Genomic DNA, 17,530 nt, shown 5'->3' with positions numbered 1-17,530 from the left:
GTTCCCCTAATAACTTGGGAGTTCCCAAATGCTGTCCTCCAGGGTCTAGCTTATAATGTCAAGTCACTTAGGAAGCTTGTTAACAAATAGTGTGGTTTTGTGGTGTTACCTTGGCAGGTGTGTTTCTTACTTGAGTCCCCTGTCTCAGGTTCTTATGCACAGCCAGCTTAGGAATCACTGGCTTTATCTCCTTCAGAGCCTTCCCTATGACCTTGGTGGGGTACCACAACCTGCTTCCCCTTCTTTAAGCCAGTAAAGGTGGTGACCTTCTCAGTTCTCTGTGTCTGGAATGTCACCTATGTGAGGTGGAAAGGGGTTAGTAGAGAAGCTTTGGCAGCCCTTGGCTGGAGCCATCTGTTTGTCTCTCAGACAAGCCCATGTTGGAGGAGTCAGAGGGCCTGGGCAGCCCTCCCCCCTACAAGATGATCCAGACCATCGGGCTGTCGGTGGGTGCTGCCGTGGCCTACATCATTGCTGTGCTGGGCCTCATGTTCTACTGCAAGAAGCGCTGCAAAGCCAAGCGCCTACAGAAGCAGCCCGAGGGCGAGGAGCCAGAAATGGAATGCCTCAATGGTGAGGGTCCCCTTGAGGCGGGAAGGGGGTGCCTGTGTACAGGAACTGAGTACCCCCCTGCAGCCACAGCAGAGAGCTGGGGCACTCAGGCATTGGGTGGCTAATGCTGAGTCTGGGAGCTGGGGCTGCTTCACCCCTAGCTGGAAGCCTGGAGTTGGCTTCTGAGCAGCCTGGCTCAAGACTTCCTCATCAGAACCTCTCGGACCCGCTTTCTATGATTCCTGGCCTTTTCCTCCTCCCAGCACTAAGCCACAGACATAATTAGTATATGTATACATGTTTCTGTTGCATGTCTATCTCTCACCATTAGTCCAGGAATTCCCCATGAGCAATCTGCTTCTCTGGAGCTTCCTGGGAGGAATACTGGGCCTCTTCTATCAGCTTAGGTGTTCAGGAACTTCAGGGCCTCTTCTATCAGCTTAGGTTGGGTTTCCCTTGCTGTGATTTTCCCTTTGTGCCTACTTAGAGCTTTGTCCTGTAGGAGGCCCCATGAAAATAAAAATCTCTATGTAGGTATGGTGTTCAGGGAACAGCAATTCAAACTTCTGTAGTTTGTTCTATGTCACAGGTTGTAATAGGCTGCATCAGTAAGTGGTCTTACCCTAAGTGATGTGTACGTCTCTCTGCCCCCAACCCCAACATTAGTTCATCAATTGATGGGTCCTTTCATGTGGAACACTATGATTGGACCCACTGGGGAAGAGAACTGAGGTCCCCCTGGTGGCCAGAGTGTCAGGTCTCATCTTGACTCTCCTGTGCCCCTTCTTCCCAGGTGGGCCTTTGCAGAATGGGCAACCCTCAGCAGAGATCCAAGAAGAAGTGGCCTTGACCAGCTTGGGCTCTGGCCCTGCAGCCACCAATAAACGCCATAGCACGAGTGATAAGATGCACTTCCCTCGGGCCAGCCTGCAGCCCATCACCACGCTGGGTAGGTTGCCTTGAGTACAGCTTTCTCTGCTTAAATGCAGGTGGTTCTGTCTTGGGGCCAGGTTATGCGTAGGTAGCCCTGAAGTCCCTGAACCCTGAAATGTTAGAGGTGGGGGGAACATAGATAGGGCTCTTGTCCAGAGCATCCCTGTTGCTAGTTATTCACCACCCTCACCACCAAATTTTGTCATTCCTACGTACTACCTATAGTATTATTTACTTGATATTTTATTTGAATTGACTCCTTTTTTCTCTTTCTTTTTAACTGGATATTAGTACAACCCCTTATTTTCCTGTTGGAGACACTGTTGGAGACAGGGAGGGGCAGAGGTCGCACAGCAGCACCAGGCTAGTGCCAGCCCACATGTGTGGGATGTAGCAAAGATCCTCCTCCCCACTGTAGGAGAGACTATGCACCTCCCTCAATTCATGGGCTTCCCCTGCTTGGGGGAAGGCAGCTGGCTCATCCAGATTCATACCCACAGGGAAAAGCGAGTTTGGGGAGGTGTTCCTGGCGAAGGCTCAGGGGTTAGAGGAAGGAGTGGCGGAGACCCTGGTGCTGGTGAAGAGCCTGCAGAGCAAGGACGAGCAGCAACAGTTGGACTTCCGGAGGGAGTTCGAAATGTTTGGGAAGCTGAACCACGCTAATGTGGTGCGGCTCCTGGGGCTGTGCCGTGAGGCCGAGCCCCACTACATGGTGCTGGAGTATGTGGACCTGGTATGCTATTGGCAGGGGACCGAGGGATCTCAGGCAGGACAGTGTCTGAAGGGGCTGGGGAAGAGGGCTGGGGCTTCAAGGAAACCATGCATGATCTCAGCCGAGACCTCTACCTGCCTGCCACCTTGAGGTGTTCAACTTCCTGCCCTCCCAGCTTTCTGATGCCTGCTTCTCGTTTGTCAGGACCCCATCTTTCTTGTCTGTGTCTGGGGGGTTGTCCTTTTGGGGCGTCTCACTCTGCACACTGCATGGATGATGCCTTCCAGGTTGTGTCCTCTCACTCTGGTTTTCTTTGGTTTGTTATTTTTCCCTCCCCAGGTCTTGTCCCCATTTGAAAATAAACTTATGAGAACCTGTGTTTCCTTCCTTCCCTGGCACCTCAGTACCACTTGTGACACAAGAGTTAGCCCAGCCATCAGTCTTCTCTCCACTTAAGTTATCCTCCCAGAGCTGCCCTTTCCTCTTCATTCCCGGGCTGGTCCAGTCCCTGGTCCCCCTGATCCTCAAACACCCTGTTCTGGAGCAGGAGGAAGGAGGAGTCACTCTCAGACTTTCCATTAGCAAGTACTAATGAGTGCTTTGTGCAGGTTTCTGCTGCTGGCTATCCTTTGTTTGGCTATTACATTATAAACTCCTGTCCTCTCAGGGATCCATGAGGACAAAGGGTAGAGGGCTGTTTTCTTCTTGGCTCACTGAGGGCAGGGGCTGTCTAGGGGTACCCTGAGGGTAGGAATGACAATTCTCCTCTTTCTTACTGAGAGAGCTTCTAGAAGGCACCTCTTTTATGTATACACATATATACATAAATACAAATATAAATATTTAAAAAAAATTATAAAAAATTTTAAATAAAAATATTTTTAAAAATTATAAAAAATTTATAAAAAATTATATTTGTATATATGTATATTTATATATACATATATTAAATACAATGTATTTAAATATAGTTGTATATATTTTTATGTATATACTAAAATATATATATATTTATATTTTATTTCTTGCATTGCCCATGGACTTTCCCCACAGGAAGAGGGTCTAGGCTGGGGTGGGCATTCAGATCAGGGCTTCCCACTCCATCCCTGGGCAGAAGCCTCTGAGCACCTGCTTAGTTTGATGCTTTAGAGAAAGTGGCTGGGCTGTGACCTGACTGAGATGATTGGCTTTTCCTTTAGGGAGACCTCAAACAGTTCCTGAGGATTTCCAAGAGCAAGGATGAAAAATTGAAGTCACAGCCCCTCAGCACCAAACAGAAGGTGAGGACAGGGAGGGAAGGAAGGAGGGAAAGGTCCTCCAAAGGTGAGCCGGAAGGGCAGTTATAGTAAGAGAGATGCCATTTATTGAGAGCTCCTATGGTCCAGGTCCTATGGTAAGTCCTTCACATATGTTATTTTAATTATCACAGTGGTTCTCTGAAATATATGTTAACTATCCCTATTTTTTGGATGAAGAAATTGAAGCTTAGAGAGGGTAAGTGACCTGTCCTAGGTCATGTAGCTTGGCAGTGGCTTTGTATTGCCATGGTGGGTTCACATACAAGAGCTGCTCTTGGCCCTTGCTTCTGGAGAAGGAGCTTCCCTAAAGCAGTGAGTGCTGAGCCAGAGGAGCAGCAAGTTACATGAGTCTGGGGGCCTCCTGGGTTGAGTGTGGACCTGAGTGTGTTTCTCCAGCCTCTGAGTGTAGGAGACCCTTCTATGAATGGGCTACCTGGGTTTCATCCTCTGTGGTTTTCACCTTTCACTCTCACTTGGCTGTGAGCTACCCAGCATTTCCTTCAGGTTCTCCTGCCTCCTGGGCAGAGGTTGTCCTGGCCACAGAGCCCCAGCTGAGGCCCCTTGGTGGAGCAGACCTCAGTTGAAACAGTGATGAAGGCAAGTTTACCTGCTACCCGCTGCTACCTCAGTCCCTGTCTTCCCAGTGCCTGAGGTTTACTGTGGCCCAGCCTCTTCTTTCTTCCCTCGGTCTCTTCCCACATTTACTTGCTCACCCCTCTGAAATGGATTCACTTCCTTCCATATGACCTGATATTCTGCTTTCAAGCTGGGATCGAAGTGGCTTCATAAACCAATTGAAGCTTGGAGCAGGGTAGGCAGAAACTGCTAGGGACCTCCCTCCCAGGGGACCCTTCCTTCCCTTGTAGGGTGACCTAGGTCACAGTCTTTGGAGGCAGAGCAGAAAGATGTGGCTGGCTGATTTGTCAGGTGAATGAGATTCTGGCTGTGCCCTGATCTTTCTGGGGAATCAGCTCTGTGTCCTTCAGGCTGACCCCCTCCCATTGTAAGTGAATTTACTAAGGCTCAGGCAGGGTGAGTGACCTGGACCCTAACACTACATCCTTACTTCATCTCTGTGAAGCTGCGGGAACTGTCTGCTACAGAAGGGAAGCCTTAGGATGGGGCATGCTGTACCAGCTAGGTGGGATTTTAGGACCAAAGATCTCACAATTAGGACATTCATAGAGCCAGCAAATTTTAACTGAGCCAGATATGGCCCTGAGGGTCCTTGGGAATATAAGATTGAAACTGATAGGCATCCTGCCCTTGGGGCAGTTATGATCTAGTAGGAGAGATCAGGTGAATGAATATGGCAAGTGCCTTATGGATTGAATGTAAGACATGGAAAGGGAGTGGAAGGCATAAATTAGAGATGTTGAAGACATCCGTATCCTTAGGTGGACAGACAGTGTGGTTAACAAGTTTCCTGGTGGAGAAAATTATTTGAGTTCTGTTCTTAAGGACAGGAAGTAGTTGAATGGCAGGAAGGGGATGGCTTCAGGAGATGGGAGTCAAGGTAGGCTTCTCTAGTTGGGACAGGACATTGGCTGACAGGAAGTCTGTTACCTCTGTCATGTTACTTGAGGGACTCTATTTGACTGAAATTCATCACCACCTTTACTGAACATGTTTTCCCTGCCTTTTTTGCCCTAGCATCTTAAATTTGATGGGGGAGGTTTAATGAGTTGATCCCATACTCTTCAAGGACAATATTCTGCATCAGATGGAGAAGTTGCTTGTTTAAAAAATGCAGATTTCTGGGCTTGGCGCCTGTAGCACAGTGGTTACAGCAACAGCCACATACACTGAGGCTGGCGGGTTCGAACCCAGCCCGGGCCAGCTAAACAACAATGACAACTGCAACAAAGAATAGCCAGGCATTGTGGCAGGTGCCTGTGGTCCCAGCCACTTGGGAGGCTGAGGCAAGAGAATCACTTAAGCCCAAGAGTTTGAGGTTGCTGTGAGTTGTGACGCCACAGCACTCTACCGAGGGCAACATAGTGAGACTCTGTCTCAAAAAGAAAAAGAAAAAAAAATGCAGATTTCTTTTTTTTTTTAAATGCAGATTTCTGGACCATAATTCAGAATGAAGGAATCAGAGTATTTGAAAGTGGAAGACCTGAAGTTTTCAAATAAGCTCTCTAGCTGATTGTTAAGCTCATTAAAGTTCAAGGAGCCTGATGGAGACCATTGGATTTGAAATGTTTATCAATTTAGAGTCCCTTATAAGAAATGCATTTTAAGTCTGGTGAGGTGGTGTGTGCCTCTAGTCCTAGCTTCTCAAGAGACTGAGGAGAGAGGATCATTTGAGCCCAGGAGTTCAAGGCTAGCCTGCACAATACAACGATACCCATATCTCTTTTTAAAAATGCATTTTACTCATGAGTTAGTGTGCACGTACATGTTCACACACATATATAACTAAAATTAAACTTTCACAAGCACTGTATTTGATGCACTTTTTTTTTTTTTTTGGAGACAGAGTCTTACTTTGTTGCCCTGGGGTTGAGTGCTGTGTCATCATTGTAGCTTACAGCAAACCTTGAACTCTTGAGCTCAGAGATCCTCATGCCTCAGCTTCTCAAGTAGCTGGGACTACTGGTGCCCACCACAATGCCCAGCTAATTTTCTATTTTAGTAGAGATAGGGACTCACTCTTGCTCAGGCTGGTCTCAAGCAATCTGCCTGCCTTGGCCTTCCAGAGTGCCAGGATTACAGGTGTGAGCCACTGCACCCAGCCTATATTTGATGCACTTGATATTGCCTATCTTGTTCTCTCTCTTTTTATAAACCTACTAAATTGCTTTCGAGACTTTCATGGGTCTTGGTCAGCAGTTTGGAAAGTACTGCTTCTGGGGATTCTGTGAAAATGAAAATTCTTAGGTAAGGTATATACTAAAACTTGTAGCTACTTCCTTGTGCTAATAATGAAGTCAGATACTTTGTCACTTTATAGTCCTGTGACCAGGAGAATGGAAAGAGGAAAAGGTAAGTAGTTAAAGGTGCTATACTTGGTGGGGGAGGGCTGAGGGGAGCCCCAGGAGGATTTCAGAATAGCAGTGGGATAGTGATAGAAATCAAAGACACAAGCTTTGGGTGTTGTCATAATTGTAGGTAATGCTTTATAGAGTAGCTGATAAGATGATGTCAGAGAACTGACAGCAGAGAACTGTAACCTGCGATTGCTTCATGGGTCACCTGCAAGCTAAAGACACGACAAGGGCAGGATCAGCTTCGCACACTTGGTGGACCAGGCTTTATTCAAGAGGATGCCATGGCAGGAAACAGGACGCCTTTTGTGTGCAGATCTCAGTTGTGTCACAGTGGGTTGGCCAGAACATGGGTAAGCCCTTGGGGTATTAAAGTTGGAAAGTAAGGGGTGAGTCTGGTCTTTACCAAAGATCGTGTCTTTTATAACAGTTGCAGAGAGTTAATACAGTGACCATCTCATGGCATCTTGCCCAGTAGCAAGGAAACACTTAATTGGCTTAGGTCTAACGGAATTCTCTTTTACTGTCTTCACTTAGCCAGTATGTCCAGAAGCACTGCATCTCTGGAAAGATAGCAAGTTAGTCACCGTGCCCAGTCTACCTTCTTCTGTTTCTCTTGACTAGCAGCAGATTGTTTAGCCGTGAGTCAGATCAGAGAGAGCAGGCAGGGGGAAATCTCAAGTCTGATGAGGGCATGTTTCCAAAGCTTTTGTCTGCCACTTACAGATAAGCTAGACAATGCCGTAGGGTTTTGAAGGCTGAAATAGAATTGGGCCTGTTTATGATGACCACTTAAGTGGTTATCTGGCCCTTTTACCACCAGTGGCATTTGGGACACTCTAAGGATAGTACTCCAGGGGTTATTTTGGGTTTGCAGCTTCTACTTTCCCATGGAAACCCAGTATACCATCCTCAGGAGGCTTGATAATCCTGCCAATCTGTCCAGCCTATCCTCTCTCCCTTGCTCTCTCTCTCTTTTTTTTTTTTTTTGGGTGGGGGTGGGGGTAAGAGTCTCACTCTGTTGGGCTAGAGTGCAATGGTGTCATCATAGCTCACTGCAACCTCATCTGGGCTCAAGCAGTCCTCCCACCTCAGCCTCCCAAGTAAATGGGACTACAGGCATGTGTTACTATACCTGGCTGATTTATTTTAAATTTTGTAGAGACAGTGTCTCACGAGTTGCTCGGGCTGGTCTCAAACACCTGGCCACAAGCAATCCTTCTATCTTAGCCTCCCAAAGTCCTAGGATTACAGGTGTGAGCCACAGCATCTGGCCCTGACCTTTTTTTTTTTTTTTTGTGAGACAGAGTCTCAAGCTGTCGCCCTGGGTAGAGTGCGGTGACATCACAGCTCACAGCAACCTCAAATTCTTGGGCTTAAGCGATTCTCTTGCCTCAGCCTCCCAAGTAGCTGGGACTACAGGCGCCCAACACAGTGCCCGGCTATTTTTTGTTGCAGTTGTCATTGTTGTTTAGCTGGTCCAGGTCAGGTTCGAACCCACTACCCTCAGTGTATGTGGCTGGCGCAGTAACCACTGTGCTATGGGCACCGAGCTCCTGACCTGTTTTTTAACCCTCTTCACTGGTTAAGTAAGTTTGATTAGAAGCTCTGCAGAGATTTTGTGTTTTCACTTTTGGTAAAGAAATGCACCAAGAAGAGATTTTCCCCAACGTTGATGGTGTTAATCATTCAGCACCTCTGCATTAATGTAGTGCCATCAGTGCTCTTTTATAGAGCTTCCTATGATGGTGGCAAGGTGCCATATCCGTGCTGGCCAGTATGGTCACTACTAGCCTCACATCACTATTGGGCACTTGGAATATGGCTAGAACAACTGACAAATTGAATTTGAAATTTTATTGTTTAAATTAAATTAAATTCATTGATTGAGACAGTCTTGCTCTGTCACCCAGGCTGATTAGAGTGCAGTGGTGTTATCCTAGCTCACTAAAGCCTCCGACTCCTAGGCTCAAGTGATCCTCCTACTTCAGCTTCCTGGGTAACTGGGACTACTGCTGTACAACCATTATGCCAGGCTAATTTTTTCTATTTTTAGTAGAGATAGGGTCTTACTCTTCCTCAGGATGGTCTTGAACTCCTGACCTCAAGTGATCCTTCTGCCTTGGCTTCCTAGAGTGCTAGGATTGCAGGGTGAGCCACTGTACCCAACCTGTAGTAACTTAAATTTCAATAGCTAGTGACTATTCTGTTAAATGGCACACGTTTAGACTTCTGTTGTTTTGAGACAGGGTCTATTTTTTTTTGAGACAAAGTCTCACTATGTTGCCCTCGGCAGAGTGCCATGGGTCATAGTTCACAGCAACCTCAAACTCTTGGGCTTAAGCGATTCTCTTACCTCAGCCTCCCAAGTAGTTGGAACTACAGGCGCCAGCCACAACGCCTGACTATTTTTTTGTTGTAATTGTCATTGTTGTTTAGCAGGCCTGGGCTAGGTTCAAACCCGCCAGCCTGGGTGTATGTGGCTAGCGCCCTAGCGGCTGAGCTACAGGCACCGAGCCTGGGACAGGGTCTTCCTCTGTTGTATAGGTTAGAGGGAAGTGCTCTGGTCATAGCTCTTGAGCTCAAGCACAGTCTTCCTGCCTCAGCCTCATGAGCATTGGAATACTACATGTATGGGCTACCACATCCAGCTAATTTAATGAAAACTTCTTTTTTATGAGATGGGGTCTTGCTATGTTGCTCAGGGTGGTTTTGAACTCCTAGCCTCAACCTGTCCTCTGACCTTGGCCTCCTAAAGTACTGTGATTACAGGTCTGAGCCACCATCCCTGGCCTAGACCATTGTTTTTTTAAACTTTTTTGACTGAGACTCAAAATAGCAAAAAGTACACTTTCCATCACAATTCAATAGATGCATTTGATTATTTTTGAAAATGAAAAAAGTTTCATAAATGATACCTTTACTATGTATGATGTACTCTGATATTTTCTATTCCATTTCTTGGGCTTTTTTTGTTTTTGTTTTTAAATACTGATTAAGACTCACTAATTTGGGGCGGCGCCTGTGGCTCAAGGAGTAGGGTGCTGGTCCCATATGCCACAGGTGGCGGGTTCAAACCCAGCCCTGGCCAAAAACCACAAAAAAAAAAAAAAAAAAAAAAAGACTCACTAATTTGGTTTCATGATATGCCAACAGATTGTGATCATAGCTAGCAAACTACCAGAGGAGGCAGTGGGGCAGACAGGGATGTCACTGGCCAGTGTACAAGAAAGCTCAGGAGAAGCCTTTGGAATGTCCCCTCTCCCAGCACTTGAGCTCAGCACCTCTATTGGCCTTCCTGTGACCTCTGGGAGCTGGTAAAGCTGCTCTGAGCCAGCTAGGGCTGCTGAGGGCTGGTTCTATAGCTAGCAGCCCCACCTGTGGGTGCACTGGTGGGCAGACAGCCTGTCACTAGTGATGCGATCCACGAGAGGCAGTTTTGGTGTTGAGGAAAGAGGCAGGCTTTTGGCACTAGGCTGGGTATAGAGCCTTACTATGGGTTCTCGAGCAAAGCAGAAGATGAGCCATACCTCACAGTGCATGTGAGAAGAGGCAGCTGGCCTAGCGTGGGACCCCAGCACACAGTAGGTGTTCAGCTAATGTCCCCTTCCCCTTCTCTCTGAATAGGTGAGCTTTTACTGTGGTAAGTAGCTTGGCAGCAGTCCCTCAGCTCCCCCAATTCACTTTTTTTCCTTTTTGAATCTTAGGAGCACATAAATAATCCTTGGTTAATCTATGACATACTGTCGTTGGTCCGTGGTAGCCTGCTTCTACTTACTTAGTTTTTCTGATGTGCTTATTATCCATTTATATGCAAGTGTGTGTTTAGTAAGTTTTAATTTTGATATTTTATACTTTAAAAAGTGTAAGAATAGTTCAAGGAGGGGCGGCGCCTGTGGCTCAAAGGAGTAGGGTCCTGGCCCCATATGCCAGAGGTGGCGGGTTCAAACCCAGCCCCAGCCAAAAACTGCAAAAAAAAAAAAATAGTTCAAGGAATTCCTACAAAATCTTTACCCAGATTAAAGTGTTTAGTTTACATTTTGCCCGATTTGCTTTATCATTTACTCTGTATTTTTGTATTCATAGGCATTTTTTTTATGTTTTTTTTTCTGAACCATTTGAGATAAGTTGCAGGCACATGTTTGAATTTTAGCAGTTGACTGTGTAAAGTGATAGGTCACTAAGCTTTGGTTTGTGTTTTCTTGATCACCAGTGATACTGGTTATCAGTCACCTCTTATCTTCCTCTCTCTATCCTTAGATTATGTGGTGGTGACTTCTCCCTGTGGATAGTGAGAGTGAGTCTGTATGCCAGAAGAAACACACAGCTGGCCAGAAACTTGTTCTTTAATCTCCCATAGGTCACAGGGACCTCTTTGCATTTCTGTTTGCACACAAGGGAATTCTCTCAAAGGTTGGATAGGGCAGTAGAGGTAAAAGGACCCTAGGTCTTTATAAGCACTCTCATGGTTTTCTGATTTTACCTCTCTTTGGCATGGACCAACTCTTTCTTATTCAGGTATAATTCTTCTTCTTTTTTTTTGAAGACAGAATCTCACTATGTCACCCTCGGTAAAGTGCTATGACATCACAGCTCACAGCAACCTCAAACTCTTGGGCTTAAGCGATTCTCTTATCTCAGCCTCCAAAGTAGCTGGGACTATAGGCACCTGCCACAACGCCCAGCTATTTTTTTGTTGTTGTTGTAGTTGTCGTTGTTTGGCAGGCCTGGGCTGGATTCGAACCCACCAACTCTGGTGTATGTGGCTGGTGTCCTAGCTGCTGAGCTACAGGTGCCGAGCCTGAAGTATTTTTCTTGATGATTCATTTCCCAACAGATTATCCCTTTAAACCATCCAAGGTTGCATTTACAACAAGAATTTTATCATCCAAATATTAACAGTAATGACAGCATTTGTCCTGATAAATCTACAATCACAATGGTCTCCAGCACGATTTCAAAAGTACTCTTGGCCATCTGTTCTCTATTGTGTGATCCCATTCCACTGCTCAGATTTATGAAACAGAGAAAAGTACAACAGAGTAGCTCAGGAATGGACTGAGAAGCATATGATATAGAAACCTGATGTAATTAAAAACATTATTGTGCTAGGTGCAGTGATTCACGCCTGTAATTCTGTACCTGGTAGGCCGAGGTGGGAGGATCTCTTGAGGCCAGGAGTTTGAGACCAGCCTGAGCAAGAGGGAAACCCCATTTCTACTAAAAATAGAAAAATTAGCTGGGTATGGTGGGGCATGCCTGTAGTCTCAGCTACTTGGGAGGCTGAGGCAGAAGGATCCCTTTAGCCCAGGAGTTTTAGGCAGCTGTGAGGTAGGCTAATATCACGGCCCTCAACTTTATCCAGGGCAAAAGAGTGAGACTGTATTGTCTCAACATTATTGGATGAGCTGTACAAATATGGGAACTCAGAAAGCCTTTTGATTTCCATTTGACTGCTTTCTTTGAGCCCATACCTCATCTTCCATTGTGCACATCTTTATCTGATACAGAAGTGCTGTGTGTTGTATGTACTTGGAACAACAAATAAGACCCACACTTCCGTACCAGCATTGGCTCCTAACAGACAAGTATTACTGTGTCTGTGCATCAGGCCAGTTATCTAGGCATAACCTACGTGTGAGACTAGAAGCTTTCCTTATTGGCTTAAATTTAGATAATAAGCAAGGTGTGAGGGAGTGGTGGCTATGGTGTATGCTTGGATAGGGAAGAAAAGCTCCTTTGAATGACCAGTAGGAGGTTGCCTTTAAGGATAATCTATTTTAACTCAAAACAGTTAGGAAAAGCAAGGTTAAGATTTGATTCTGAAAGACCTACGTCTTATGTGAAATTTATGACCAACCAGATTCAACTCTACCCCACATTCTTTATTTAAAATTTAATGCCTGAGTTAAATTGGTCGATATTTAAATGGATTAGAGCTGTTAGTACATAAAGTGTGATGGGCTTTGTTCTCATGTCTTTTAGATCTCCCCACTGCTTCAACCTTTGGCCTTTCAGCCCCTCTTTCTCTCTTCTGCATTCTTTGGTCTTTGGTGATTTCTCAGTTGATACATAGCTAATAACTCTTTTCTTCTCACATTTTTAACTGCTTAGGTCTGTTTGGATATAAGGATGAACATTCATTTGACAGAAATACTGTGTATATTTAAAGACCCATTTGTTTCTCTGGAGCATATACATTTAAGAAGGATTAATATGTTCAATAAACTGGGCGGTGCCTGTGGCTCAGTGAGCAGGGCGCTGGCCCCAGATACCAAGGGTAGCGGGTTCACTCCCAGCCCCGGCCAAACCGCAACAAAAAAATAGCTGGGCGTTGTGGCGGGCACCTGTAGTCCCAGCTGCTTGGGAGGCTGAGGCAAGACAGTTGCGTAAGCCCAAGAGCTGGAGGTTGCTGTGAAGCCATGGCACTCCACCGAGGGCGGTAAAGTGAGACTCTGTCTCTACAAAAAAAAAAAAAAGTGCAATAAACTGATTTTATATATATATATATATATAATTTTTTTTATAAAAGGATCCTCCTGCCTCAGTTTCCAGAGTGGCTGGCTTCAATTAATATTTGTTCAATTCATTAATGTTTAAAATGTTGTTATTTACATTTAATATATAATATACATTTATATGGTTCAAAAGTTATAAAGAGAGTGTCAGTGAAATGTCTCTCCAACTCTCTTATACTTTGGAAAATAGTTTGGTATTATTTTGTAGAGCTAGAGATAGTCATATTGTGTGACTCATCACTGGGTATCTTAGAGAAACTCATGCATGTGTACACCTGTAAAAATGTTTATAGCTGCACTGTTCTCAATAGCCCCAAACTGGAAGTAACCAAAATAGCTATTAGTATAAGAATGGTTAAAGTATGGTATATTCACAATGAAAAACCGACCTAGTACAATTATTAAAATTTGAGAAATGTTACACAGCTATGATTTAATAAAAAAAAAATTTTTTTTGAGAAACAGCTCTCACAATGTTGAGTGAAAAAAAAAGCACATAAAGTTTACATTTTGGGTGGTTTTAAAACAGGCAAAACTGAATTATGTTGTTTAGGCTTACATGTACAGTGGTAAGACTACAAAGAATATGAAAGTTGTTATCACAAAGGTCAGGGTAGTGGTTACCTCTTGAGGTGAGGGAGAATGTATGCTGGAGAAGGAACCCTTGGGGATTTCTGGGGTGCTGGCATTGTTGGGTTGTGGTTTTTTTTTCCAGAATTTGAAAAATGTAAGCCAAAAATGTCCCTAATTCTACCTTCCTTGGAGGCAACCAGTCATGTGTGTCTGTGTACCCTCACACACACGTGCACACACACTCTTACTCTTACACAACTAGTAGAAAATAAAGACTTTTGAAGTAAACAGAAACAACCCATAAAAGCTATTGTTTCTGCCCACTCATTTTTTACTCTGCCCACTTATTTTTTGGTCATTTTGTAAGTCCCCACCCCCATGTGCCACTCACTTAACTAGCATTTGCTGCATGTCAGAATGGTATTAGGTACTTTATTTCATTTAATTCAGGCTTCCAACAAACTGGGGAGGCAGGTACTGTTATTACTCGTATTTTACAGAAGGGAGGCTGAGGCTATTGTGCTTCTGTTCTTCTAAGCAGCACATCAATAGCATTTAGTCCACAAACCAAGGGTTGTACTGAGCACTACTCCTGGGCTGCTGTGACGGGCTCCTTTCTCTCTCCAGGTGGCCCTGTGCACCCAGGTAGCCCTGGGCATGGAGCACCTATCCAACAACCGCTTTGTGCATAAGGACTTGGCTGCTCGCAACTGCCTGGTCAGCGCGCAGAGACAGGTGAAGGTGTCAGCCTTGGGCCTCAGCAAGGATGTATACAACAGGTAGAAGGGCATGGGTGGGGCTGGGGGGCTCCCCACTGCTTTCTAGAGGACAGATACAGGTTTCGGGAAAGGGCTTAGTGCATGCTTAGTACGAAGCTGGAGAGCATGGGTGGGGGCAGAGCCTTCCCAGTCAGTGGGCCATGAGTGTCTGATGGTTGTAAGTTATCTGGAGTGATAAAAAATTATAAACTTTTTTTATAAGTAGGCAAACTTGGTGATAGTTTATATATAATTTAATAATTTGTATGGAGTCCTCTGTAACTTCCTGAATTCAGTAATTAATACTTTGAAGCCCAAGATTTAAAGTTCAACACTCACAGCCAAAGATTGCTCTGGATACCTACACGTTTCATAGTGTCTCCCAGGGACTTTTTTTTTTTTTTGGTAGAGTGCCATGGCATTATAGCTACCTCAAACTCTTGGGCTCAAGCAATTCTCTTGTCTCTTCCCCAAGTAGCTGGGACCGTGGGTGCCCACTACAAGGCCTGGCTATTTTTAGAGATGAGGGCTTGCTCTGGCTCAGGCTGGTCTTGAACCTGTGAGTTCAGGCAATCCACCTGCCTCAGCCTCCCAGAGTGTTAGGATTATAGGCATGAGCTACTATGCCCAGCCCCCAGGAACTTCCTTTTGAGTCACCCTAATTCTAAGTTACCCTTGTCTGACTATTGCTGTAGTCATGATTGGTTTTAGTTTTATTGGAATAAAACTCGGTCCATTTAATGAGTTCTTATTTTTCACATTTTAAAACCAATGTAGAATGTATGTATGGTTATTAGCTTTTTTTAGGCAGTTTGATTCTTTGTCTCAAAAAAAAAAAAAAAAAGAGTCTTGCTATGTTGCCCCAGGTAGAATGCAATGGCATAATCATAGCTCACAGCAACCTCAAACTCTGTTTTTAGTAGAGATGGGTTTCACTCTTGCTCAGGCTGGTCTTGAACTCCTGAGCTCAAGCAGTCCACCTGCCTCAGCCTCCCATAGCACTAGGATTACAGGTATGAGCCACCGTGTCTGGCCTAGGCAGTTTGATTCTTAATGGCATTTATAAACCATCACACCTTATGTGGATGCCTCCAGATTTTATCCAGTGTACTCCTGTACTTGGTATTCATGTTGCTAATTTCTCTGGGTGCCTTGATGTAGAAAGGCTAGGCCCCAGCCTGGGGATGCATCCCAGACATAGGGTGAAGCTGGGAACCAGGCTGTGTTCCTGCCCCACCTCTATCCCAGTGTTGCTTCTCTCCTGCAGTGAGTACTACCACTTCCGCCAGGCCTGGGTGCCACTGCGCTGGATGTCCCCTGAGGCCATCTTGGAAGGTGACTTCTCCACCAAGTCCGATGTGTGGGCCTTCGGTGTGCTGATGTGGGAAGTGTTCACCCACGGAGAGATGCCCCATGACGGGCAAGCAGATGATGAAGTGCTGGCAGGTAAGCAGCTGCATTTCCAGGAGATGATTCTAGATAGTCCCCTGGCCAGGTTCAGTGCGCCTCCCCTCCCAGGCTGGTAATTAGCAGGTACACAGATACAACCGCTCGAGTTGTTAAAATACTGAGACTTTCACACTGGTAAGTAGCCCTCATTCTAGTGCCTACTCCAGCCACTCTGACACCTGTCTAGTCACTCACTTCAGTTCCATGCAGGGTCCTGTGCTGCATGGACCTTGTTCTGCCAACCAGAGTGAGCTGAGAGTGAGGGTGTAGTAGGATGGAGTCATCTCTGTCAGCTGCTTGCGCCCACCCATCACTGGCCAAGACTGTGGCAGACACATCCTCATGGAGCTACTTGTGGCAACTGTGGGCTCCTGGACAGGTTGTTAAATGTTTTGACCAACATTCGGTCCACTGTCTTCCCTGCAGATTTGCAGGCTGGGAAGGCCAGACTGCCACAACCCGAGGGCTGCCCTTCTAAGCTCTACCGGTTGATGCAGCGCTGCTGGGCCCTCAGCCCCAAGGACCGACCCTCCTTCAGTGAGATTGCCAACACCCTGGGAGATAGCCCTGGAGACAGCAAGCCGTGAGGAGGGAGCCCCGCAGGCTGTGCCTCAGGATGGCATGGGCAGGGGAGGACACCTCTTGAGGGGAGCCTACAGCATGATGGGCGAGACCCCTGTTCTCCTGAGCTCTGAGCCCATGCCAGGGCACCACAGGCATTGCCCAGGTCTGAGCAGGGCCTGGGCTTTTTCCTCTTCCTCACTCTCAGCTCTTGAGGAGGCTGATTCGGACCCAGACTGGGTGACTAGGGCCTTGGGCTGGACAGCTTTCTCTGCCTCCTTCCCCCATCAGGGACAGATGGGTGCCTCAGGTAACCCCAATTTCTGGCCTGCAACTTCTCTCCTTGACCAGGTTCAGCTGTGCCATTCACCTGTCAACTTTGCCTGGGGAGGGTTAGGTTGGGGATGGCCTGGGTTTGAGGGGAATTCCTTAATATTCTCAAGTTCTGGGCACACAGAGCCAAGGAGTCTCTTGGCCCATGGGTCCCACCTATGTACCTAGACCAGGATTGTGGAGGACACAGCTAGTGAGTCCTACTCACCATGGGTTTGTGCACATTGACCCAGATCCATGCCTTCCCCTCACTTTTCTCTCCCTTTCTCATCCTAAGTGCCTGGCAGATGAAGGAGTTTTCAGGAGCTTTTGACACTATATAACCCGCCCTTTTTGTATGCACCACGGGCGGCTTTTGTATGTAATTGCAGCGTTGGGTGGGTGGGCATGGGAGGAAGGGGTGGGCCCTGGAGGAGATGAGGAGGGTGGGTCACCCCTGCCTCACACTTTTATTGTTTTGTGTTTGTTTTGTTTTCGTTTTTGTTTTGTTTTTTTTACACTCGCTGCTCTCAATAAAGAAGGCTTTTTTACAACTTGTTTCTAAGGCTCACGAATGATGTTCCTTCTTCCCTGTCTGATGAAAAGATACATGGTACCTTTATGGAGTCTGGTGGGGCTTGGAGAGGACTAACTGCAGATATTGGCCCTTCTTTCCAGTGCACAGGGCAACCGAGAAGGCAGGTGTGGAGTAGCTGAGATTACCTGTTGTCTGCGTGATCCTGTGTTCTCTGCCAGTTGCTTATTCCCTATGAGCTGGCCTAGTCCTCAGGCTCAGATAGGGTGGGAAGAAGCATGAGGGGGAACAGGTTAGAGTTAATGACAAACTCAGCACTCTGAGTCTCTTTTGGACGAG

General features: G+C 46.1%; 1 protein-coding gene across 1 annotated transcript in view; it reads left to right on the top strand.

Annotated features, from left to right (window-relative positions):
- Positions 1-17,210, top strand: part of PTK7 (protein tyrosine kinase 7 (inactive)) — a 74,377-nt gene extending 57,167 nt beyond the window's left edge. The window contains exons 14-20 of the mRNA XM_053601000.1: positions 370-573; positions 1,346-1,501; positions 1,986-2,218; positions 3,397-3,477; positions 14,204-14,355; positions 15,602-15,780; positions 16,210-17,210. Of these exons, the coding sequence (XP_053456975.1) occupies positions 370-573; positions 1,346-1,501; positions 1,986-2,218; positions 3,397-3,477; positions 14,204-14,355; positions 15,602-15,780; positions 16,210-16,370 (1,166 nt within the window). The 3' untranslated portion in view covers positions 16,371-17,210. The remainder of the gene's footprint in view (positions 1-369; positions 574-1,345; positions 1,502-1,985; positions 2,219-3,396; positions 3,478-14,203; positions 14,356-15,601; positions 15,781-16,209) is intronic.
- Positions 17,211-17,530: the final 320 nt, after the last annotated feature.

This window comes from Nycticebus coucang, chromosome 9 (genome assembly GCF_027406575.1).
Source record: "Nycticebus coucang isolate mNycCou1 chromosome 9, mNycCou1.pri, whole genome shotgun sequence".
Classification (NCBI taxonomy): domain Eukaryota; kingdom Metazoa; phylum Chordata; class Mammalia; order Primates; family Lorisidae; genus Nycticebus; species Nycticebus coucang.
This window is presented reverse-complemented; position numbering and strand designations above follow the sequence as displayed.